General features: G+C 45.9%; 1 protein-coding gene across 1 annotated transcript in view; it reads left to right on the top strand.

Moving 5' to 3' along the window:
- NPSR1 (neuropeptide S receptor 1) overlaps nt 1-25,046 on the top strand; it is a 93,714-nt gene that overhangs the window by 12,536 nt on the left and 56,132 nt on the right. The window contains exon 2 of the mRNA XM_090287784.1: nt 4,559-4,691. Within this exon, the coding sequence (XP_090143910.1) occupies nt 4,559-4,691 (133 nt within the window). The remainder of the gene's footprint in view (nt 1-4,558; nt 4,692-25,046) is intronic.

Below are 25,046 nucleotides of genomic sequence, written 5' to 3'. Positions count from 1 at the left end.
GGTTGTAAAGTACAGAACAGGAAATGGAGTAACCAAAGAACTTATACACGTGCCCCACGGACATGAACAATGGTGGGGGGATTGCCTGAAGGAGTGAGGCGTGCTGGGTAGAGGGGGACAGAGGGGGAAAATTGGGACAACTGTAATAGCATTAGCAATAAAAATATGATTTAAAAAGAAAAAATAAACCTCCGAAGTGCGAGCAGAGGGCTAGTTTCCCAGGACTTGCTCAGCCTGCCCCTAGGCAGCATTCAATTTCAAGAATAGATCTGTTTGCAAAGCCACTTCCAGCTCCCCAGGAAAAGGCTGGGCAGGCTAAGCCAGCCCTGACTGCGTCAGCCCTCCTGACCCCTGACCTCCAACTCACGGATATGCCCCACCCCCAGGGAATGTGATGTGCAGTGTCTGTCACCGAGTGCTCCAGCGTGGCAGATCTGAGCCCCAAGCCCCCTTTGCAGAGACGGGGGAGGCCTGGGCGGGGACTGCCCAGAACAGAGGTACGAAGAAAGCAGCCACTCCATGCCCACCGGGGGCCACGGGACTCCTTCATGAGAGAATCCTGGTTTCTGGAAATCTGAACTTCAGTGCCAGCGGCATCACCACCAGCGCACCGTGTGAAAAACAAACTGGTCGCCTCCTACGGTGCTGTTTTTCTGGAAAGGGGGTCTAAAACCAAATGATCTGGAGAAAACCTGACTTCTAGTCCAAAAGTACCTGAGTTTCTCTGATCCACTCTCCTCCCCTTTCCAATTCTCATCCAAGGGGCCTTCAGGGTCATTGTGGTAGAAGACGGCTTTGTGGGAGAAATAGAACATGGGTGAGGCTGCCCCCTCCTGCTGGAAAATCGGAGGAGCCTCTGGCAGGGGTCCTGAGGTCAGGGAGACAGACCCAGTTCCTCTGAAGTAGGTATTTCATGTGAAGTAGGAGTGTCCCCCTGCACCAGGAAGGGGCTGGCCCCGGGGGGGCTCCCCTGCAGAGTCTAGAGGCAGGCGCAGGGCAAGCCTCCAGAGAGCAGATTTCTGCACAGACATCCTAGAGGAAGGAGAGTGGCGGCCAGCTGCTTCCTCCCAGCCGAGGGGCGTGAGCAGCTGCGCAGGGCCGTGGGTGGTCCCCGAGAAGACCCAGGTCAGTAAGGAAAGCAGCCCGTAGGCACAGCCTGCCCCCGTCCTTGTCCGCCCCCTGCCCACCCGCCGCTGAGGTCTGGATTTCGGATGTGGAAAAGGAAGGAGCAGCAGCAGCAGCCTAACCCTTCCCTTCCTTCTTCCTCTAAGGCCAGAGGAGTTCAGCAGAGACTGACTTAGGACTGGACAGGCGTGGAAATCCACCACTCCCCAGGCTGAGACAATCTGCCAACGTGATACAGAGCTCTATAATTTGAAAGAAAAAAAATTAATTGAAAGCATTGAAATGCTTCTTCCCCTGAAACAGGTTCACTGAAAGAGACAGGAGAGAGTCTTGGGAAATCTCGCATTTGTATTTTCAGCAGGACTAGGCAAGCCCACACCTGCCAGGCTCCCAGCTCCTTCATCTTGTCCTGAACCAAATGCCCCCAGGGCACCATCTGCTTCCCTGAGAGCAAACTGGGCCAGGACTGGAGTGGAGACAGAGCTGCATCTCCACCCGGGCCCTTAACCCTATCCTCTGCCAGCATCCTAGTGGCAGCGAGACCTCTGAGGACAGGGGCTTCCAGGCCACCCAGTTTCATACATCGGTTCCCTGCGTTGCTCTTCAGTTGGAAAAGGTAGCTCGTCTAAGTTCAAACCACTGCCTTGTTTACATCCCACCAGCTACAGCGTGGGGACCATCCGTCTGGTACTTCAGGTGTCTCCCCTGCGGCCCCTGTGCTGACAGCACCGTTGCCTGTCCCTCCGTCTCAGGGGTGAGAGTCCTCTTACCAAACTCCTCCCCCACTCCACTGGGAGCAACCCTTTCCCTCTCACTTAGTTCTCGTTCCTGACGCTTTCTCAACACCGCCCAGATCTAGACCACCAGAGAAATGAGCCAGCCCCGAGAACGCTGTCCCTCTGGTCAGAAAAGGGCCAGAGAAGAAGAACGTGGCCTGGCACTGAGCCCAGACTCTGCCCTCCCAGTGGGAGAGGACACACGCAGGCTGGGGATCGGGCACCTGCCGCCCGTGCCCTGCGGAGTAGTAGAGGTGCTCCCACTTCCAGGGTGCCCCCCCAGCCCCATCCCCAGCATCTCCATAATGCCATCCTCCCTCACTCCCACCCCCCTGCAGCTCCCAGACCCTGGCCCCACCCAGGACCTCAGGAACCCACCTGTGAATCTGAGATGGAGAACCCATGCAGGGGAACCAGGTGCCGGCTCCAGCCTGGATTCCTGGAAAGAGCAAGGGCTGGAGGAGCCATTTCGAGAGCCTGCCCTCCCCACCCCCCACTCTGGAATGCAGCAGGGCTGGCTCTGGTTTCCTCCTGGCCATCCAAGCCCCCCACTCACATTCACATCGCCCTTGGGGAGAATTCGAGAACCCAGGGCTGGGAGAACCTGAGCTGGCTCAGCATGCTTATCGGCTCCCTTCCCCTGACCCCCAGCCCATACGCTTCCTTACATCTTCAAATAGTATTTTGTTTCAGTAAATTTAATCCATTTCTTTTCATTGAAATATTTTATTTCATTGTATGCAAAGCAAGCTGCATGATATGTGGAGTAAATATCAAACTGATACCCCACCCCAAAAAAGTACATGTGCACACATGCGTGCTTATAAAGTATTTTTCAAAGGATTGGGAGAAAACACAGTTTAATCAAAATGGTATTTACCTTCTGGGAGAGGGGAGATCATCCAGATGGAGTGTGGTCGTCAAAGGGGATTTGCTCTGTATCTGAACGGTTATGGTTTTTAAAGAAAAATGTATTTATCTGCCATTGCTTAATTTAAAATTGATTCAGTATAAGAAAAAGCGCTGCCTTGATGGCTCACTTACTCAGGGAGTGTATCATCAGCGTCCTCCAGGGAGGGAGAGAGAGAGAGGCTTGTTTTAAGGAATTTGCTCCTAGGATGGTGGGGCTGGCAAGGCTGACATCCATCGAAGGAGCCGCGGACTGGCCTCCCGGGCACGGTTTCCGTGTCTCTCAAGGAACTCCTGCAGAAAATCTCCTTGTCCGGGATCCCTCGCTATTGCTCTTAAGACTTTCAACCCTTTGGATGAAGCCTACCTACCCATAGAATGGAAGGTAATTGGCTTTATCCAAAGGCAGGTCATTGTAGATGTCTATCAGGGCTCAGCGCCTTCACAGACACGCGCGTCATGGAACAGCGAGGCACCGCAGCCTGGCCGCGTGGACATGTGCCTTTCACCGTGACAAGGGGCTTCCTCGGGCTCGCCCGCCTATCTCCCGTGAACAGGGTTAGCACACGGACTTGTCTGACACTTGTGCACTCTTAACGGGATTCTGCCTGGACCTGCTGGGCTACTGTCCCGCGGCCGCTGGTTTTGGACTTGCCTCTGCACCCCCTTGGCCCCAAGCTTCTCGTCCACAGCCCAGCCCTGGGTCCAGCCCCCCACCCCCCCAGGGCCCGCGACCTCTGCTTATTCTGGGCTATGGGCTTGAAACAGGTGAAAAGCTCCATGTGAAGGAATCATGGAAAACTTTTTCTGAAAGACTTAGCATTTTAAACGAGTTTTTCCCGTTTTTACTAATTATACATTATTCAGTAGAACTTTAATATCACTGTATTATAAAATTCTGTCAAAGGAAAGAAGAGTAAGGTAAGCCATAATTACACTACCCTAAAATAGCCATGACTAACATTTTAGCATACTTCAGTTTTTTTCTTACATGTACAATTTTGCAGTAGTAATCTTACCCAATGTATAATTTTATCATGTTTTTCCACTTATCATAATGAGCATTTTTAATGTTGCTACATAATCTTCATGGCTGCCATGGTTAATAGCTACATAATTGTTCACTGAATTGAAGTGCTTGATTTACTTAACTATCCTGTTATTTTTAAACAGTTTCCAATTCTTCTAACAATAAATATGCACATCTTTGTAATTGCAGCGTTCTTTGTCACACCTTGAATTTCTTTCACACGGACTTAAAATTGCTTGGCCAAAGAATATACAGTGATCCCTCACTTATTGTGGGTATTATGTTCTAGACTCCTCCACGACAGGTGAAAATCCGCGAAGTAGGAACCTTACATTTATTTTGGTATTTACTGTACAGTGCTGCAAAATCCCGTGATGTAGCAAAAAATCCACGATCAATAATTAAATATAATATTTTTTAAAATCCTGCGATACAGTGAGGCCGCGATAAGTGAACCGCGATATAGAGAGGGACTGCTGTATACTTTTCTGGTCTCTTGACATATATTTCCAAATAGATTTTTGTTACCGATTGCATCAATTTCCACTGTTGTCAGTGGAAATAGGGACCGCCGGTATTTGCTCTCTTCAGAGTAGAGCTGTGACAGGTGGGGACCTAAGACCAGAAGGAAGACAGTCCAGCCCCGAAGCCTGGCCCTTGCGTTGGCTAAGTACACTGGTCCTTACTGGGCACCGGTTTGTTTGCTTGTGTTTCACAGACCGAGCAGTTGATCACTCTGTGGGTCCTCTTCGTGTTCATCATCGTCGGAAACTCCATTGTGCTGTTCTCCACGTGGAGGAGGAAGAGGAAGTCAAGAATGACCTTCTTTGTGACTCAGCTGGCCATCACAGGTAAGCAGCCGTGCAGGTGGGAGAGGAAGAAGCTGGGTGCACCATTCCTAAGGCTTCTCACGTTCAAAGATTTCACTAATGGAAATAGTAGACTACCCATCCAAAAGGCCTCAGCAAAGTTGGGAGCAATTTCTGTAGGGATATAAAACCCATATTTGAATGTTTCTTCCAGCAAATTTAACACATTATAAAATTATAAAAATAAATTCACTATACAACAAAGTTGTACAGTGTTTCCAAAGGGTTCTAGAATGTTCCACTCTCTACATACAGAGCAGCCTCCCTAGTTCCCGATGGTGGTATTACCATATCATACCATATTGTGAACTGAAAGAAGAGATCCCAGAAAGTAAACCAGAATTATCTCTATTTGATAATAAGTGTGAAGTCTCAGGTACTTTGCAGATTTTCAGTTGTGGGCATTGCTTTTGAAATGTAAGTGGCATGCAACATCATTGCTGGGCACGGCGTAAGGACATAATACCAGGGTCAGATGCTTAAATGTGGATTTGGGAATGGCCAGCAGAGTGGAGTGTGAACACATCACACCTACAGGGGCAATGGCATAACGGTCTCAAGTTTAAAAATGAGCTGTGGGGGGAAAAAAGACATCCTCAGAGATGGGTCAAGTTCCAACTGGTAGGAAAACATAACCAAGGAAAGAGTCTGATTCCACAGGCCAGAGAAGGGAACGGGCAGGTGAGACTCCCAGAGGGTCCAGCCATAGACAGGCTTTTGTCCTGAGCACTGGGAACCAAGTGTCTGTCACATGAGTTTAATTTGAATCAGACTGTAAGACAAATGCAAAAAGATGATAATAATAATGAAATCAAATAAGTATTAAGTGCTAACAAGAAGCAATGATAAATGACAGTCAGAAAGGACTGTTTGGTATATTTCAACCTTGTCAGGTTGTACTGTGTTGCAGTAATGGCAGTGGAGACTTTTGGGGAAGTTAGTCCTGAGCCACATTACATGAAAAATGCAAGGCTGTCACCTACAAGAGAACCGTCACCACGCATTGTTGATAACCTGAAACACGCACCCCCACCCCAACAGAGAGTAGCAACCCCATCTGCCTGTGCTGGGCTGCAGTGACCAGCGTGGAAAACAAAGGTACTGTTTAGAAGTATGTCTACGAGAAGCCCAAGTCACAGAGGTGGGTCTCGTGACGGGAGAAAACGCCTTCAATCTTTCCTACAAACAGGAGCCCCTTTTCATTCCTAGGGTTTTAAGAGTAAAGGGTAATGCCCTGACCAGTGTGACTCAGTTGGTTAGGTATCGTAGCACAGAGAGAAAGGTCATGGGTTCGATTCCCTATCAGGGCACATGCCTGGGTTGCTGGTTCGGTCCCCAGTTGGGGCACATACGAGAGGCAACTGATCAATGTTTGTCTCTCAGTTCTATGTTTCTCTCCCTCTTTTTCTCCCTCCCTTTCTCTCTCTCCCTCTCTCTCCCTCTCTCTTTCTCTCTTTCTCAAAATAAATAAATAAAATATTTTAAAAAGAGAGAGCAAGAGAGTAAAGGGTAGTTAGGAATGTCCAGCAAATACTGAGATGCAAAATCCCTGGATGAAGATGCGATAACTTACTTTCATTATATTTCTTCCATTACCATGTGGTAATAGACACTCTTCAGAGTCACGTGCTATTTTAAAGGATAACAACTAAGAGGTGGCAAAGATATCAGCTTGGAATTGAAAGTGTTGTCAAAAATTAATAAATGAATAATTGAAATTTCACCGTCTATTGTCAAAGAGAGAAGTTGTGTGTTCTACTGAAATCAATCGTCTACTGTATGAACCTGGGCTTACTGTCTCATAAGCGTTCTAGAGTCTGGCTTTTGTAAATTTGTCAATCCTCTCTTAGAAAAACTCAAGGGGTCAGATGAGGAGTATTTCAAGTAAAAAATTCTTGCCGAGGTAAGCTTTGCCAGGGTCTAAGATTGACCTAACTTCTTATTTAAGATGATACATTTCCCCATGATCTCAGATCTTTTAGTAAGTAAGGGAGTAGAGAATAATATCTGAGTCTTAAGTAAGTCTATAAAGATTACTCAGGTATCACCAAAGAATACTATTCTTTGAGATTTATATAAATTTATATAAATTAGATTTGAGTTCCCTATCCCATATTGATGGCTTCCCCAAGACTCTTCAAGTTCCTGGAGAAATAGTCTTACTCATATTCCTGGTTCTTGCCTGCTCGCTCCCCTGGACTCTCGCCCTCTCTCGCAAAGATCTCATCTTTGCTAGTTAGCTTGGCTTTTGTTTATTCCATGCTGGCCCTAACGAGGCACTCAGCTCCCTTGTCTTTAAAATCGTCCACAGATACATGACTTTCTATGTTTTAAAGACTTTACCTAACATTTCAAGCCACAAAAAGAGATGGCACCACAGGAGAGCAACTATCTTAAAATTTAATGTTATATATTTTCAAAACTTTCAGCTACCACCAGAAACTTCTCAGTTTGCCTTGCCCCAGCCACGCGCCCTGTCTTCCTCTTGCCACGCTCTCTCTCCTGCAAGTGTCTGCTCACCTTACGGCAAGTGTCATCTGAGCGTGTGCTTTGCGGGGAGCACAGATGAAGATGGGAGGGTTTCTGGAGCTAATGACATCCTTGCTTGTAGCTCCATGGATGTCCCTTGTGCTAAGTCACCAAATTATGGACTTAGGATTTGGGCCCTTTGTGTAGTTTGTTTCAGTAACAGTTTATTTATAAAACATAACACCTCAAAATAGAGGACAGGTTGCAGGCTCAAACACCTCCTCCTTTATCTTTGCTTTTTGACTTTTTCTTGGTTTTTTTTCCCTTGTGTTTGTTCGTTTGCTTTTGGCCTTTTTCCAGTTCTGCTTCGGGGCCTGCGTGCTGCTTCTGTTGTTTATGCGTCTGGGCTTTTCCTTCTTGCTGCCCTGGGTTCCTGCAGAGCTGGCATTGCTGCTGTGGCTTTGGCTCTGCTTCCAGAGCCTGTGACCTCTCCTGGGACCAGGAAGCTGTGACTTCTGCTTGGACCAGCACGAGAGCCGCATTGGCTCTGGCTCCCACTTAGCCGGCCAGGCCGCCTGCTGCGGTGTCCTGTCTCAGCTCTTTTGTCTATCACGTTATTGCTCGGATCCTTGGATATTGTTCCAAATTTCCTATTCTTTTACAGATACTCTGCCTTTGCTGTCATCTCCATTAGAGTCTAGTTCAAAAGCAGCTTAATCGGTTTCTCTAGTTAAACGGGAGAAGAGTACAGAGGAGTGCCTTCACTGGGATTAGGCTAGATAGCCTAACCCTGACCCTGACCCTAACCCTAACCCTGACCCTGACCCTGACCCTGACACTAATGTTAACCCTAACCCTAACCCTGATCCTAACCCTAACCCTAACCCAGACCCTGACCCTAACCCTAACCCTCACCCTAACCCTAACACTAACCCAGACCCTGACCCTAACCCTGACCCTGACCCTGACCCTAACCCTGACCCTCATTCCACTATAAAATTCCAGCCTGCTCCTAAAGTCTGAATCCCACCTTCAATATGTGAGTGGAACATTAAGCTTTGGGGGCGGGAGGTGAAGAACTTAACATTGATCATGGTTTAGACAAATCATTTGTTTGACAAAGTTTCAAAATTCATTCTCTTTTAAAAAGTTGCTGTGTTAAGACTCTCTTCTCCAGTTTCTTTTATTATGATTTTTTAAAAAAACTGAACCAATAGATGCCTCAGGAACAATAACAATGAAAATAAAAACATAAAGGAAATTTGTCTAATGCTATGAAATCCAACCCACGTAAGCTGAAGTCTTCATGATTTGCAAATGACCACTTAGATTAAGGAGAAAAGTCAAACCAGCACATCCTTATATCTGCTCATCACTAACATTCTTCCATCAGAAGAGCACAGATTGGGCTTCTCTACACGAGGGATAAAACATTGACAAGACAGGGGCCCTGTGAGGTTGACATTGGAACGGAGGTTGCTGGCTGAAACTCAGCACGACCGAGCTGTTATCACATCAAGATGCTGTTATTATTAGCATGTCCCTGCTCTGCAATACATTTGCATGAATATGACTGTAATTTTATAGGTGTCTTTCTCCTGGCACCAGGAAGCAGGTGTCTTGGTCGGTCATAACAAAATGCTACAGATTGGGTGGCTTAAGTCACAGACATTGACTTGCTTGCAGCTCTGGGGATCGGAAGTCTGAGGTCAGGGGTCAGCATGGTGGGGCCCCGGGAAGAGCTCTCTTCCCGGCCTGCAGCGGGCTGCCTTCTCATTATGTCCTCACATGGCCTTTTCTCTGTGCCTGTTCATGAGGAGAGAGAGAAAGCAAGCCTCACGGTGTCTCTTCTAATAAGGACACTAATCCTATCAGGTCAGGGTTCTAGCCTCATGGCCTCCTTCACATGAGTTACTGCCAAAAACACATTATCTTCAGACACAGTTAGGTTGGGGGTTAGGGCTTCAAAATATGGATTTTGGGGGGATAGAAGCATTCAGTCCATAAAAAGGGAAAGAACTAAGTGCCTCAGAAGATCGCAAATGAGTCAGAACGGTGGGACACAGTGCGAGGAGTGGAGGTCCTAGACCAAAGGGAGAAGCAAGAAATGAGCAGAAGCAGTGGCGGGGAGTGTCACATGCCCTGCGAAGATGTTCCGGCTTCACCCTGAGCACACGCTGTGCCTGACTAGCTTGAGTTAGACCATCATCACCTTTTATGTGGAGACTCGGAGTGGAGAAAGTGATTCCTAATCCAAAGAGTGGGAATACCTCTCAGAGTTGTGGAGAGGAGTAAATGAGATCATATTTATGACGCGCCTGCCGCAGGGGAGGCACAGGGGCACTGCCCCATAAACGCTGGCTGTGAATGCCACCACGGTGGCTGTTTCGCTCACTGAAGTGACGTGAATGGAATGATTACTTTAAAATCCTTTGAGCCAAAGTTTTCCAAAAGGCTTGAAGTTCATTGCCACCCTCAACCGATCTGCTCTTTTCTTCAGGACAATGTCCTTTGCTCAGGTCTGTCTTTGGCTCTCAAGTGTTGCTTTGAAGGAAGACCAAACTTTTTCATATAAACTTATCCTTAAATCACCAGACCCAACTGACATTATTGGTGACACAAAAATTTAAAACTACATCCAGAGGCATTCTACCTGGTTCTTCCAACGGAGAAAAATAAGCACTAACAGTCATTGTTGGGTAAGGCAATACTAATGCTTTTCATTGAATAATATTTCCATCATGACCCACCTCTTGAGAGCAGTCTCCTACTTACAGACCAGTAGCCTTGAGTGATTCTTTGAGGAACCTTTTGGTTTCCATGTGGCCTTTTATTTATTTAGTTGGTAAATCAGTTGGAATTAGATTTAGCTGCATGTATATAAAATACAGAGAATGATGGGTCACGTTTGTAAGGATTTATTTTTATCTTACGTAAGGAATTTTGGAGGTAAGCAGTCAGGGTTCATAATGTGTTTCCCTTATCAGTGGGGACCCAGGCTCCTCTATATTTCTAGTCCATTAAAAGAGTCCCATCCTCAAGGTCAACTCATCTTGGTTCTAGAGGCTGCTAGAACTCCTGCCAAATTCTAGTCAACAGGAAGGAAGGGGGGAGGAAGGACAAGAGGGGCCCATGCCAGCTATCTGTCCTCTTAGACAGCATCCCTACAACTCCAACCCATTAATTTTTTGCCTGCATTTCATTTGCCATTTCTAACTGAAGACAAAGCTGTTTGTTTGCTCATTTGTTTGTTTTTCACCAGGGCGCATTGGCCAGAATAAAATTAGGTTTCTTTTCCTGGGGAAGTAGCAGTCCCTGGCATAGCGTGTCTTCCACAATTTCATTGAGAAAGAAATTTAGACAAAGAAGTTTGACGACCCCGCCCCCAGCCTTGGGAACGCTTCCTCCAAAGAGCCATACTCTCTTGCTCTGGCCTCCTACCTCGGCAGACGGGCTCCGTACTCAGTCTGCATGCCCTTGGGGAGCCCATCAGATGGTTGAACTCTTGTTGGCTGCTTCTATTTTTCCAAAAAGATTTTGGCTATTAGAAGCAAACCTACAATGAATAGTCTCACACTTAAATCTTGTGAGCATTATTTGTTATTTAGGGAAGTTTATAGAAGTGGACCTACTGCCCCAAAGAAAGACACTTTTGTAACTTTGAAGTTGGCCGATATCCTTTTAGGTCACACGGGACTAAAAGATGATGGAAAATGCCCTCAGACAAATGTTCTAGAAGCCACCAACATAGAGTCGCACTGAGTCTTGTTGGAAACTGTCTTGAAAACAAAAGTTCTGTTGGCTTGCAATAGTTACAAGTAGTTTCTTGAGGCAGGAATTCTCTCTGCTTACCATTCAAGATACTTACACCCATACTCAAGTATAATTTGCTTATTTTAAAAGCAGCATTTTCTTCCATGGGAGCCAGCATATCAGAGAAGAATCCAAACCTAATTAGTCTCTTTTTGTCTCACCGTGATTAGTGCTCCCGTATTTGCAAAAACAAAGAGCACACCCACCACTTACCGGAACATCTGGATGGAGGAAGGGCTCCAGTTTTGCACCTGTTTTAACTCACTTTCCCCTTCTCCACATTTCTGACCCATTCCAAAGACACATCCTGACTAATTCTTCTCTACATCCATTAGGGATTTGAGCTGTAGGATTACTCTTGAGAACAGAGAGAAACCAGAAGATCTTGAAGTTGCTATTTCTGCACATTCTGCAATTTTCGCACTTTTGATTCTAACAATTTTCTGGGTGAATTTAATGACTGTTTATATTTTTATGAGCTCAAGTGCCAATTAAAAGTTATTAGACATTTATCATCTTCAAGACTGACTTGACTGTTTTATTCAAATGCAGTAAAGAAGGGGAGATAATGAGAGCAACTCCCACACAGAACGTTCAACAAAGGAAGGAAAGAAAACATATTTTTGGCACACATCCAAATAACTTTTTTCTGAAAGAGCTCAATTTTCTATTAGTAAAAGAAATTAGCTTTGCCTCAAAGCACTTTCTGGAGAGCAATTGACTAGTGAACTAAGGGATGCTCCACCCTCAAACGCTCTTGTTAATTATCTGAAAACAGAAAACTGAGAGGTTCCGGACCAAGGTGAAGCCAGGGATGCTGAGGTGTCCCAGGCCACACGTGGCATTCAAGACCACTTTTCTGTGCTGATTTCAGTCCCTTTTCCCCATGGGGCTTTGAATTGCATACTTAGTTCTTTTATTTATTTTAATTCTGCTCTTTCATTTTTTTAATTTTTATATTTTCCACCTTTATTGAGATAAAATGAACATAGAAGGTCTCTAAGCTTGAGGCTTCCAAAGCAAGATATATATATTGAAAAATGGTTACCATAATGATTTTAGTTAGCATCCATCCCCTCACATAGTTGCCATTTATGTGTGTGTGTTAAGAACTTTTAAAAACTTCTCTCTGAGCAACTTACACATATGCAATACAGTGTTGTTTACCATAGTCTGTGTTAGACTTTCTGTCCCCTGAACTTACCCATCTTGTAACAAGAAGTTTGTGCCCTTTGACCAGCCTTGCCCATTTCCCCGAACCCCACCTCTGGCAGCCACCAATCTGTCCTCTATTTCTATAAGTTTGGGTTTTTTTTTTTTTTTAACATTCCACATACAAGTAAAATCACACAGTATCTGTCTTCCTCTCTCTGACTTCACTTAGTAGATTGCACTCAAGATCTCTCTGTGTCATCATAGGTGGGAGAAGCTCCCTTTTTTATGACTGACTAATATTCCATTGTGGCTATAGACCCAATATTCTTTGTCCATTCATCCGCTGATGGACCCTCAGTTTGTTTTCATGCCTTGGCTACTGTATACAATCCTGACAGGACCCTAGGGGAGGGGGGGTGGCAGGTACCTCCTGAGATGAAGATCTCATTTTCTTCAGACAGATACTGAAGTGTGTGATTGTTGGAACATATGGTAGTTCTGTTTTTTAATCTTTGGAGGAATTTCCACACTGTTTTTCTATAGTGGCTGCACTACTTCCCATCACTGCTTCTCAGGGGTTGTTAGAGAGAAGCACAGGGGGAGAGGGCCCTCCCCACTCAGCGGTCACCACAGCTGGTCCCCACAGTGACAGAATTCCAAGGGGCCCATCCATCCTGCTGGAATGATAGGACGCAACTGTGAATTTAACCACCTACAACATAATTCCCTTTTTCTGCGTGACTTTGCGTCTTTGCAAGGAGCAAGCCCATTCAGGGCTTTGCTAGCACAGTGTGGTGACGTAGGAGGATAAATACCCTCCACGCATAGGAACCTCAGGAAATAGGATCGCGAGTTCACTGCACACACATGCCAGGCCCTGTGGCCATGCACACCTCAGGGCAAGATTATTCACATAAACAAGTGTCCATCTCTGGTCACTGATGGCTATGTGACTTAAAACATCTCCCCTCATGTTTCTGAGGACCAGGAAGTCAGACAGTACAGAGAGATGGCTCTTCCTTGCTCTGTGACATCTGGGGCTCAGCTAGGAATGGCATGGCTGGTATGTTGACACCAGCTGACCTCTGGGAGCTTAGCAAGGACTGAGGGTCCCTGGCTACTCTTCACATGTCTCTCCCGAGCTTCCTTGAAGGGTGGCAGCTGGGTTTCAAGAGCACAAGGCAGGAGCTTCAAGGAGTCCAGGGCGCGGGTTTAGAAGTTACAAAATACCACTTTTGCCACTTTGCACTAGTCAAGCAAGAGTCAGAGCCCAGCCAGGGTTCAAGAGGAGAGGACCACACAAGGATGTGAATGACGTGAAACATGGCAGTAAATGAGGGGGCACCTTCAAGAGTAGCCACCCCACTGCTGGGATGCGGCAATGTGCCAGCACCCTGCTGTGGTTGTGGAAACCCCAGTATGAATAGAAACATGGGTTCAGAACATGAGAAGCTGATGGAGCCCTTCAGAAGTAGCCCGAAAACTGCCCCCTAGAGGGACCTTCATGCGTGAGAGCACCCACAGGACTCTCTCTGAGTTCCCAATGATGACGGGTCCCTGGAAGACAGACTCAGAAGGCAGGTCCCCACTTAGCAGACCTGGAATGGGAGTTCCCAGGCTGACCAAGTGGGGAGCCACAGGGTTCCCCATCCAAGACTCAGTCATGAAGCAGAGCTGGGTCAGGGCTGGGTTGGTCGGAGGACTATCCAGTGACTTCAGCTGCACATCAGAGTGTGCCATCGGGACCAGAAGCACAACCACGTGCTCTTATTGCGAAGGACACAAGAGCACATGCATGTCCGTGAGAAGCTGTACGAGCATCTCAGTGATCTCTGAAAAGGGGCCCCAGGCCGCATAGTTCACAGCGGAGGTGTGTGCTCAGAGGAACACAGATGACAAGCCCCACTGTGCTCCCCGCATCTGGGGGACAATTAATGAGGACACCTGGTGTGAGGAAGCACCGGAGAGGAAGCAGCCTGGCGGTCAGGGCGGGCGCTCTGCATGGCGGCCGGCTCCCCTCTGCTGAATGACACTTCCGAGTGGAGCAGAGAGACCACGGCCTCACACCCTAGGCTGCTCGAAAGACAGTAACAGAAGAATGCCTCATTTAGTAAAATCTAGAAGCTCAAGCATAGAGAGGCCCTGTTTTCCCGAGCCAGCATTGCTCTTGGAAGAAGCGAATGGAACTGAGATTCCATAAAGACCTTCCCCCGCAGAAATCCTCTTTTGACAGCCAATCTGGCCCAGCAGGCTTGTGAAGTAGCCCATGTGCGGAAGCATTTAAGAGTCAGAAAACCGTCCTGTCCTCGCAGCCCCTACCAAGGAATTACCAGTCAGCCTTCCAGAACATTCTGTGTGCCCTTACATTCAATTGGTGGCAGAAGTCATGCCACAGGTTCACTCTATTCCATTTCCGAGTCTTCCTTTCCCAACAGGGCCATGTAATTTGTTCAAGACAGTGAAATGTGGGCAGAAGCGATTGTTTCACTTCCCGGAGAACCCAGAGACGGTCATATCGGAGGTAACTTCGGTGCAGAGCTTCCTCCTGCTCCTGCCCTGCATTGCCCAGGCCCCAAGATAAGATGAAACCCCAAAGGTCCAGTGGGGCATTCAGGTCCCAGGGTTCAGAGCGTACGGTGGGCCTACACCAGCGCCCAGAAATACTCAGTGTGCACATCCCACAGGAGTGGGACAGGAGGCATTTTCCTGAGGACACATCCCGCACAGGATGTTCTGACTGCCATGCAACATGCCTGCCCTCTCATTCACTTGAAAGTTCTGGAACCCTCTGGCCCAAGAAGAGTACCCCTGCAGCCGTCCAGGGAGCACTTGCCCAGGAATAACTGTAACCGGTGAGTCCCTTGCCTCAACGGGGTACAGTACAGTAGACACAAAGAGGCCGTCCAATTTGAACCCAGGTTTGCCTGACCTCAAAGCCTATGCTTCTCCCAGCCCTGCTGGCCTGGGGAGAAGGCATCCAGGGTCAGCAGGGATCAGAGAGAGGCAGAGGGCGGGTGTTGTTCTGGAAGTTTCTCCAGAGCCCGAGGCATGCGGTAGCTGTGGCGGAGTGTGTGAGCACTCGGTAACGAATGACTGCATGGCCCCGGAAGGCCTATGGGATGGGTGGTCGCTTATCAGGGGGCCCCACAGAGGGGAAGGCTCTCAGAGCACAGACGCCCTGGACGCAGACGCCCTCTCCCCTGCCCCTCTGGGAGGGAGGGTGTTCCCTCCCCCTTCGCTTAGACATGGACGCCTGGCGTCACTCACTGCAGCTTCTCTCCCACGACGCCGCAGGAGAATATAATCCGACGGTTAGTTAGATTGTTAGGATGCTCCGAGCTGTTGGAGCAGCAGGCGACCCAGAAGAGAGCCGCCCTAAGAAAAAACGGGTAGCACGCTGAGCCCAGGTAAAGGTGACTTTCTGTCTCTATGACCTGTGAAATAATAATATTCAGAAATATCATGGCAGACAAGGAAGGGTTTCTTCCTACAGCTGACACTGACCTACCTGATGTATATTTCAGATTTGATTCTTTAATGAGGATTTAGAACGTATTCTCAGGCTGCTGCCGCAGAATGTTCCTCAATCACAGATTGTTTCCATTGGCTAATGCAAAAACTCTAGATGGACTTCCAGTTCAAGACTATGCCAGGCTCACGGCCTTCAGTGCAACCTGTCACATGCTCTCACTTTAAAAATATGCAGGAAAAATATGCCAACTCTTGTTAGTATTGCAAACCGCCACTGCCCAACGATCTAATGTCAGAATCAGAGAGGAATGAATGCTCCTGATAAGGCAGGTGGAGGTACACCGAGAAACACCAGGCCACGGAGCCCCGACACCACCCCTGGATTAGTTCCACAAAACAGTCAGCAAACGCAAGACAGAGGAACCCCCTGAGCCCTGACCCGATCGGCCGGCCAAGAAGGTAGCTCGTCTTTAGATGCCGTCGGTCTATAGTGCAGGCAGAGAGCCACTCTACCCCAGGAACTACTTTCTGGAGAGGAACACAGGTCCCAGAGGAAAGGGACCAGGTGCATAATAGTGAAGACTCAGGATGTAATGCAAGGTGCGCTCCCCCAAGCAAAGGGCTGGCTGTGTGCGTTGAAAGAAGTCCTCTGGTAACAGCGCCTTGTTGGGAATTGTGCGTGGTTTGTGTGGGGGTGTGTGATGCATGCGTGTGTGTGTGGTATGTGTGGTGTGATGCATGTGGTACAAGTGTGTGATGTGCTGTGTGTATATGTACATGTGGTGGTATGTGTGGTGTGTGTGATGTATGTATATGCGGTTGTACGCATTCACATTTGTGTATATGGTGCAAGGAGGGGGGAGTAGAGTGTGCGTGCGAGTGTGTGTGTGTGTGTGTGTGTGTGTGTACTTGAGTATGATAATTGAGTCCTAAAGAATCAGGCAATTAAAGGAGATAAAGACCCATCAGAAACTTGGAACTAGCCTGAAGCTGTTGGTGCCCACTGACCTTAGTTTCCAATGTGGCATTTATGCAATATTCATCATTGGTCTCCATATGCTGAACAGAAAACAGGAATAAGAGTAATTCATTTACCATATCTGCTTCTAATCATCAGATCTGGGAAGAAATCTAGTTATTTTTTGACAAATAAGTAAGGAAGCCATCAAATCATTTGGAACTACAGAAGCATACTTCATACAAACAAACAAAAACCCAACATATGGAAGGCTCCAAAGAAAAGGCTATCTCTGAAAAAATATATCCCTCAACGACCAGAACAAGATATTTTAAGGAAAGGCTTTGGTGTCATTCAAAGGTGTCAGAAGACGCAACTAGACGGTGTCATAAGCAAAAAGACAGAGTGAGTGAAGGAAGAGGACGATGGGAAGGGAGCCGTTGCAGGACAGGAGCAAGCAAAACCCTTGTGGCACCAGCAACCAAAAACGGACCCATTCATGGCGCAGAAGAACCCCATCGGTTCCTGGAAGAACACGTTTGAGAAGCCTTTCCAGAGGCCAAAGGAAAAGGAAATCAAAACATAGTCAGGGGGGATAGGAATGAAAGACAGCAAAGAATGTTCCTGGAAGAGAAACAGGAATAAATAAAGTAGAAACAGAAACAAATATATTGTATAGCAAAAAAAAAAACCTTTCCTGAGCTTAAAAAAAGAGGGAGAGAGAAGCTTGTGTAGCAGGCATCCAGTCTCAACATTTTTAGGCAAAATAAGCTTCACTTCCACATCCCCTGGTCACACCTCAGCACAGCATTTTTACTTATTCATTCAACAAATATTTGATGTGCCAGGCACTGCAGTGATAGAGATTAAAGAGAAAGTTTCCCAAAGTTTTAGGTAAAACAAAATTATTTACTTACAAGACCCGCAATGACTTGAGATTTCTTTGCAAAACCAAATGTTGGAACATTGTGAGAAGTTATCTGAAGTCTTTTCTTTTAAATTTTATGTATATAGTTTAGTTTTTAGAGGGAGGGACAGAGAAACATTGATGTGAGAGAGAAACATCGATCGGTTGCCTCTCAAATGTCCCCAGACGGGGGACCCAACCTGCAACCCAGGCCTGTGCCCTTGACTGGTCATCAAACCGGTGACCTTCTGCTTTGCAGGACGACACCCAACAAACTGAGCCACACTGGTCAGGGCTGTAGTTTTAAGGGGATAGTTTGTGGCCAGGTAACCTTCTGTGCGTGAAGGTAACAAAATGACATACACAAACACGCAGTTGTTTAAAACCCATGGCGTTAAAAATATACTTAAATATATTTTACAACCTATGGAAAGTTCAAACAGAATTAAAGGCCTAAGATGGAAGAAAACATTGTACAGAAGTACTGAAATAATTAAAATACAGATAAGTATATATAATTGGGACACGTGGTTGTAAAATGAAACAACATGTATCAAATATTATACTAGAAAAAGAATATATATAAATGTACATACCCTTAACAATATAGAAAAATTTCCCAAGGGATTATTTACGTATGGGTGTAATGATTTCTAAATAAGGATATAATTTGCAATGTTAGTTATAAAGTAAATAAATTAAAATAAGAATCAAAGAATGGTGGCATTGGTTATATGAAAATAATACCTATAATAAAATACAATAGAACAATGTAGATAAAATCCATGTATAGGGTGATAAGCTGTGATATGTTACCATGCAAAAAAAAAAAAAAAAAAAAAACAAGGTAAAGCCCCACATTTACAGTATAATTCTACTTTGGGGAAAAAATATATGCATGTAAATAGAAAATAAAGTCTGGAAATCTCTATAGTCAAGCGAGAACGGTTGTTCCAGCTGATGGCGTGCGTTCGGAGCGCTTGTTATTTTCTGTTTCACATGCTGGTTTGTTTTCAGTTCACCTGGAGTTTGTAGGTTTCCCGCGAGTTACATGTAAGAGAGGTACACAGAGCTGTGACAGAATTAGATTTTCAAGGGTAGCGACAGGACCGCAGGGTCAGGATGGGGGACACGGTAATGGAAGCAAATCGGGCGAGGGATGGCGGCAGCCCGAGCCAGACGTGGCGGCCGTCGGGAAGGGATGAAAGCGGGCAGGCTCGAGGGAGACGCAAGACAGGAACCGAGGAGGCGGGAGGCTGGGCCCACGCGGGAGCGAAGCTGCAGAGAACGACTGAGTTGTAAGCGACAAGGGGGAGTCCGCCAGATGGAGAGGAGGGGAGGTCATGGCGTTGGACCTGTCTGCCCCACGGCGGCCCTTCCCAACCAGACTGCAAGCACACAGTGACTGCGATCATCCTTTCCAAGGGAGCGGGAAGCACCATCTCTTCTGGAAGCCCTGAGCGTGGTAAGCAAGTCACAGCGAATTCATCCGTCCATCCCGCCGGCCACGGCGGTCGGTCCCCAAGAAAGGCGACCTGAGGCAGCTTTGCAGAAAGAGATTACCCGCTGCTGAGCGCCTCATTGACTCCTGAATGGAGAACGCCTGGGGATTCTGAACCAGCCAAGCATTGCACAGTGACTGTTCTTGGAAATTTTCATTTGGCCCCAATGCCTTACAATAGCAGAGCAATGTTCCGTGGCCCAGCGATAATCACTGTGACCTTCATGGGAAGGAAGTGTCCTTTCCCCAAGGACCTGCTCCAAAACACTGTCTAGCAGACTGAGCACCTGTCAGAACGTGGAGAGTCATCACATTGACAGGTTGTCCCCGAGGGCTCCCAGTGCCTGAGAATTTGATCAGAGCATCCTTTCGTGTGACGGATGAAGGGGCGCACAATCCTCATGGGTACGAAGGAAGGTGGCCTGTAATTAGCTATTTGAGCAGACGTTTAAAGTCAGAAGACTCATTGGGATTTCCGCTGCAAACTTCATTGAAGTTCTTGATCAAAAGACTTCTTTTTAACTTGATCCAGTCAACATTTCTCACCAGTTATGGCTTATAGCAATAATAAGGATAATCAGGATAAAATAATATGAACATCTGTTAGTTTGCCAGACCCTATTATGAACTCGTCTCGTTTTACCTTAACATCCCTTAAAGAAGGTCACCCAATTTCTCCAGATGTCAGAGAGGAAACTTATCCATTTGAACCAAAACCCATCTATCTACTTCCCACCCTGAGAAGTCAGGCTTTCCTTTTAAAGAATATGCTGCTTTCCAGAAAGAACCATTATGCTTTCACGTTGACCTTTGCCCTCAAAGTCATGCAAATCTGAATTACTAGCTGGTTTCTCCAAAAGTAGAATTAAGGATGCCTCTCTTTTCCTCACCTCCTTTATCTAGATCTGGAAAAATGGTACAGCTAGCATAAAGTAAAACTGCTAAAAAGTATAACCATATTGCCACAGAAACAGATCCCGAAAAATAAACCTAGGAACTCATGAGAAAGAAAGGACATTATATAAGCTTTCCCCCTCCAGTATGGCAGTCTGTGTCCATGGTAGGCTCTGAGCTCCTTCAATTCTTCCCATCAGCCCACACGCCGTCACTTGCAGGCATCTGTTTTCTCCTCCCAGGCCCTGAAAGGTTTCTTTCTTCTGATGGAGTGTAAACGGTTTGTGGGCATAGGTATGTTCAGAAATCGGGGGAAGGCAACCAGCTTTCTCTCCAGTGCTTTTAGAACAATGGTCTAGACTCTCTGGAGCGGAGGATTTGGTGCCGGTATGCACATGGTGGCTGTGAAAACGGAGAAGAGACGCCTGGGATCAGATCCCAGCTCTATGTCTCCTCAGCTGGGTGAGCATGACGAGTCAATTAACGAAGTCTCAATTGTCCCATTTATGAAGTGGGGATGATAGAAAAAATTACTGAGATCATGTATATATGCGAAGTGCTTGCTTAGCACAGTGTCTGGATTACAGTGGGTAATCAATAAATGAAAGTGATTATCATTATTATTATTATATTATATGCAATGTATAAAACAGATAGTGCTCTATATAGTATGTGGGAAAGTCCTTTATTTTTTGGACAAATAATTAAACACAAATCCCCAAATGTCTGTTGCCCCTGGGGTCAGATGACAGGAATACCTAACGGTAATGACAACATGTGTTACCAAACTACCCCAGTGGATAAGCCCTTTAAATTCCACTTCAAAAAGAAGCAAAAAAGGGAAGGGACTTCCAAAAACGACTGAGGCTTTCTTACCAGACTCAGAGCTGGTAAGATAGAAAGCCTGCATGTGGGAAGAAAAGCAAAAACCTGCCTTTGCAGTAAGTGGAAGGGTTACCCATCAAATCCCCATTCTCGACCCCAGAACTCAGAGAACCAGGAGCTGCAAGTAAAAGCTATTCCAAGTACCAGTTCTGGGAGAAACGCACCAAACTGTGTTGCAGGGACCACAGCATCCTCCCTGTCTACTCTGGGTGGGAGGAGGCAGGCTGGAGGCGGGGCGGGGCTGGATGGAGAATGGGGGTGTGGAAGTGGGGTGCGTGCCTGCAGAGCCCTTTCTTACCTGGGGTGGGGAAGCCAAGTAAAGGGATCCAGCAGTGCCTCAGACCCTGAAAAGGAGCCCAGACTCTAGGTGGAGTAAGTGCTCCTGCCTTAGTTTCTAAAAATAACTGGACTTTGATCTGGTCAACAGGATCAGGAAAAAATTCCCCCTCCACTGTTGTCTGCTCACCTACAGGCTTTCAGGAACTACAGAAGTATAGGGACAGGACTGACATCATCTCTGAAAGAAATAATCTAGCTCCAAGTCTGGTGTTATGACAGACCCCGGGTCTCCGCAGGGCATGAGACCCCTGGCTGACAACCACACCGGGGTTTCTTCTCCTAGCCCTGAAGACTGGGGCGATTCCCATATAAGCTGCTAATAGGGGCAGAGAGAGGACATAAATTGTCTGTAAATTCCTCAACACGATCTCTCTTTGTTGAGAAAGCATTTTTGCTGGCTATTTATATTTCTATGAAAGAGAAGAGAGGAGCTTGCTCCTCTGCTTCCCAAGAGGAAATGGAAAGTTAGGTTTGATTTCAGAGTGTACCCCAAGTTTCTGATAGAAGGAAACCGATCAGGGTGCCCAGACTCCTGCACCTACCCTGTGCAAGAACCCAGGTCCCCTCTCAGCTCTTAGTAAAGCCATTGGGAGCGCATCCCCCTCTTTCGGGGATCCCTACCAGCTCCGGACCCAGGCTCTGCAAGAATCCCACCTGCCTGAGGGCTGTGGCAGGCACTGGGCCCTGGAGACTGCTTAGCCTTCCACGTGAGGGGGAAGAAAGGCAGGGCAGACCCCCTTGCCTGATCTCTCTCAGACTCTTTGGGTCCTGAAATGTCCATCTCCTTGTGAATAAAAGAATCAAAGTATATTCTATCCCAGACAAGGGTGGTATCTCTGAATTTTGCAATATTAAAACATTTTGAAAAAATGTTTTCTGAGAGAAAAATCAAAGAACACATACAAAGATTCTGTCGTTCAAAAGGGAACTCTCTAAAGAATGTAAGCGCAAGCCAATAAGAAAATAACAGAATAAAAGGTGTAAGTGAAAAAAAAAGAGTAAAATTATCAGTTTGCAAATGATGTGACTAAGAAGAAAACCCAAGGTTATTTAATTAAAGTAGCTAATTATAAAATCAACAAATATCAAAAGCAATTAGCTTTTTAATACACTAGCAATAACCTGTTAAAATATAATAAAAACTAAAAATAGATTTGCTATTAGTAGCCAAAACACAAAATGCATATGAATACACTTTGAAATAAATATAGTGACTTATTCAAAAAAACCACAGAAGTTAACTGAATGACAGTTAAAAAAAATTAGCTATTGAAAACCCATCCAATGCTTCTGGTCAGAAGAAACACGTTTGCAATTGTTTGCCCTATTACATGTTATCATATTATCATTGTGGCCAACTGTGATCTTTACTATAGTGTAACAGCTTCAATTATCCCCAAACCAAATTTTAGTTTCATGCAGTTCAGCTGAATGAAGACTCCCACTGAATGTTCAATTTTAAAACTAGCAGATATTTGAAAGCACACCTGGAAAAATACTCTTGAAATTTTTAAAAAGCTTGCAAAAGGAAAAACAACGAGAAAAACCAATACAAAATAATATTGAATGTAAACTGTAATTAAAAATTATTTTTTAAATGTTTAACCTTAAAAATAATAAATAATAAAAAGAAATATATATAAACCAACATTCCACACACATTAGAAAAACAGTGAGTGAAATAGATAGCTGCTCCCCTTAAAACAGGGCTTGCAGCTGCTTCAGATTTGAAAGGGAAGAAACAGGATGAAAGGCCAGAAACTAATCAAATACACATTAGACTTTAGGAGGTAAGGGAAGTGCTTTTGAAATGAATACGCAGGAGAAAAAGAAGAGGTTGAATAAGAGCCTTCTTGGGCCTTCCTAACTAAATTAGCACCCTGCAGAGGGTTTGAGGGATTTCAGGGCTGATCAATGGAATAAGTAGATGCAAAAAGGAAATGTGACTCCCGTTTCCTTGACGTTTTATGTTGCCACAAACAAAATACATGCAAATGAAAATAACAGTGAGCCGCCATGTTGGCCTATTAAGACCGTGGGTTTCAAGAAGTTGGTAATACATCAAGCTCTTTTTATTAAATAAAATCTGAAATGGCATCAACAAAACATTACCAAGTTTGTCTGGGTCCTACGTATTTTGCTGTTTGGTATTTTTTTATTATTCGTCTGTGAATATTAATTATGTAATAAAAAAGGAATTATACAAATATAGAGTTGTGCTAAATCTCTGTCTCCCAGGGTGAGCCGATTATGGCCGCAGCACCAAGAACTGGTGATGGGGTGCAGTTGGGAGGTTGGGGGGGATGTGGCCCTTCAGCAGCGCAGAGGGGAAGGTGGTCTTTCTGTCCTTCGCGGAAGACCAGCGGATGCGGGTTGACACCGCCCAGATGGATCTTGAAGTCTCAGTGAAGGTGTTCTCTGTGGCCGGAGGAGGAAGCACTTACAGAAGAGAATGTGCAAACAGGGAGGACTGCGTGGAGCACAGCAGCGTCACACTAAACACAAGTGACACCGTGAATTCTCACTTCTCAGAACTCACAACAGACACTGAAAGTTTATCACGTAACTGGGCTCAGGGTGAGGTTCACCTCACTGGTTAGGGGTAAAAGACAGGGTTTGATGAAATTTGTAAAGCAAGGGTCAGTCAAAAGAACTCATTTCTCTAACTGGTCACCATGGGAGGGCTGGGACAAGTCATGAATGTATCTTCCGGGGGAGGCACCCAGCTTCCCCGCTGTTCCCCTTCCTTATTGATTAAGGAACAGGGCCAGTTTGTCTGTGGCAGGGGAGGAAGTGATGGTGGCCAGAGAAGGATTGGTTGGGCACCAGGCAGGGCGACTGAAAGGTCAATTGCTTGCAGAAGTTGCTTAGGACAGCCAGCTGCCAGCTTGAGATGCCAGCGGAGCTGAGTTCAGGTGCTGCCCCACCACCCAGTATGGGAAAAATCCATTGTCCTCACTGGTGCATCCAGGTAACTAGGGGAGAGTTCCTAGGGTAGCTTTCAGACCACTCTATTCACATATAACAGAACCCCAGGATCACTTTCAGACCCCTTTTGGTATCCACACTAGAGATCCATGACACTTTATGCATTTTAGTATTACTGACGCTGTATCTGATGCATCCATGCATTTGAGGGTAGTGGGCAGAGTACATCACTCAATCACCTGGCAGTCACGTCTCTGCTAGACTTCTTTCTGTGCATTTATCAGCACAGAAATGCACACCTTCACAACGAGGCTGCAACTGTGTGAACAGTAGGCACAGAAACAGCGCTGACAGCCAAAGTTGGTGGTGGCCCTACAGAGCGAGAGGTTGACAGTTTCGGGGCAGAAAAGAGAAGTTTTGGAAAAATGGCAAAGAAGAGAAATATTGACTCATCTCTTTGTTCAAATCTGAATGATAAGGCTAGCACTGAGAAAGAAGCAAAGGTGATTCCTGAATCTGTTTTAATGATTACCTGAATCAATTCATCCAGTTAGAGGCCAAAGAAACGCATGGTGAGATGGTGGTTGACATAGAGTGTCAGCAGGGGGCTGACTTCACCGGAACCGTGCGCCACCGAAGTGCCATGAAGGCTTCAAGAGCACATGCTGAAACATAAAAGCTGGTTGGAAATTTTAGGAAATATTTTTTTTCTTTGCAGAATTTAGATAATAGGCCTTTGTGAGGATAGGGCTTCTTAATCACTCCTCTGTACCAGTGTGGACTCTGCAGGAATGATGAACCTCATTCATCATTCTTGGTTAGTGCTGCCATAGAGATGTAAGGTATTATTATAGGGAGGTCATTTTCATAAAAGAATAAACTATACGTGTTACTTAAGTTACCTTATTCTGCAGTTATAGGGTCATGGAAGTCACAGATTTTTCAGTTACAATAGATTGTACTATATGAAAAGAAACTATGTGACATTCAAGAAAATAGAGTTTTACAACTGTGTTG

The sequence above is a fragment of the Furipterus horrens genome, unplaced genomic scaffold, assembly GCF_987537825.1.
Source record: "Furipterus horrens unplaced genomic scaffold, mFurHor1.1.pri manual_scaffold_9, whole genome shotgun sequence".
NCBI classification, from domain to species: Eukaryota; Metazoa; Chordata; class Mammalia; order Chiroptera; family Furipteridae; genus Furipterus; species Furipterus horrens.
The sequence above is the reverse complement of the archived record's forward strand: the minus strand, read 5'-3'. Positions and strand labels throughout refer to the sequence as shown.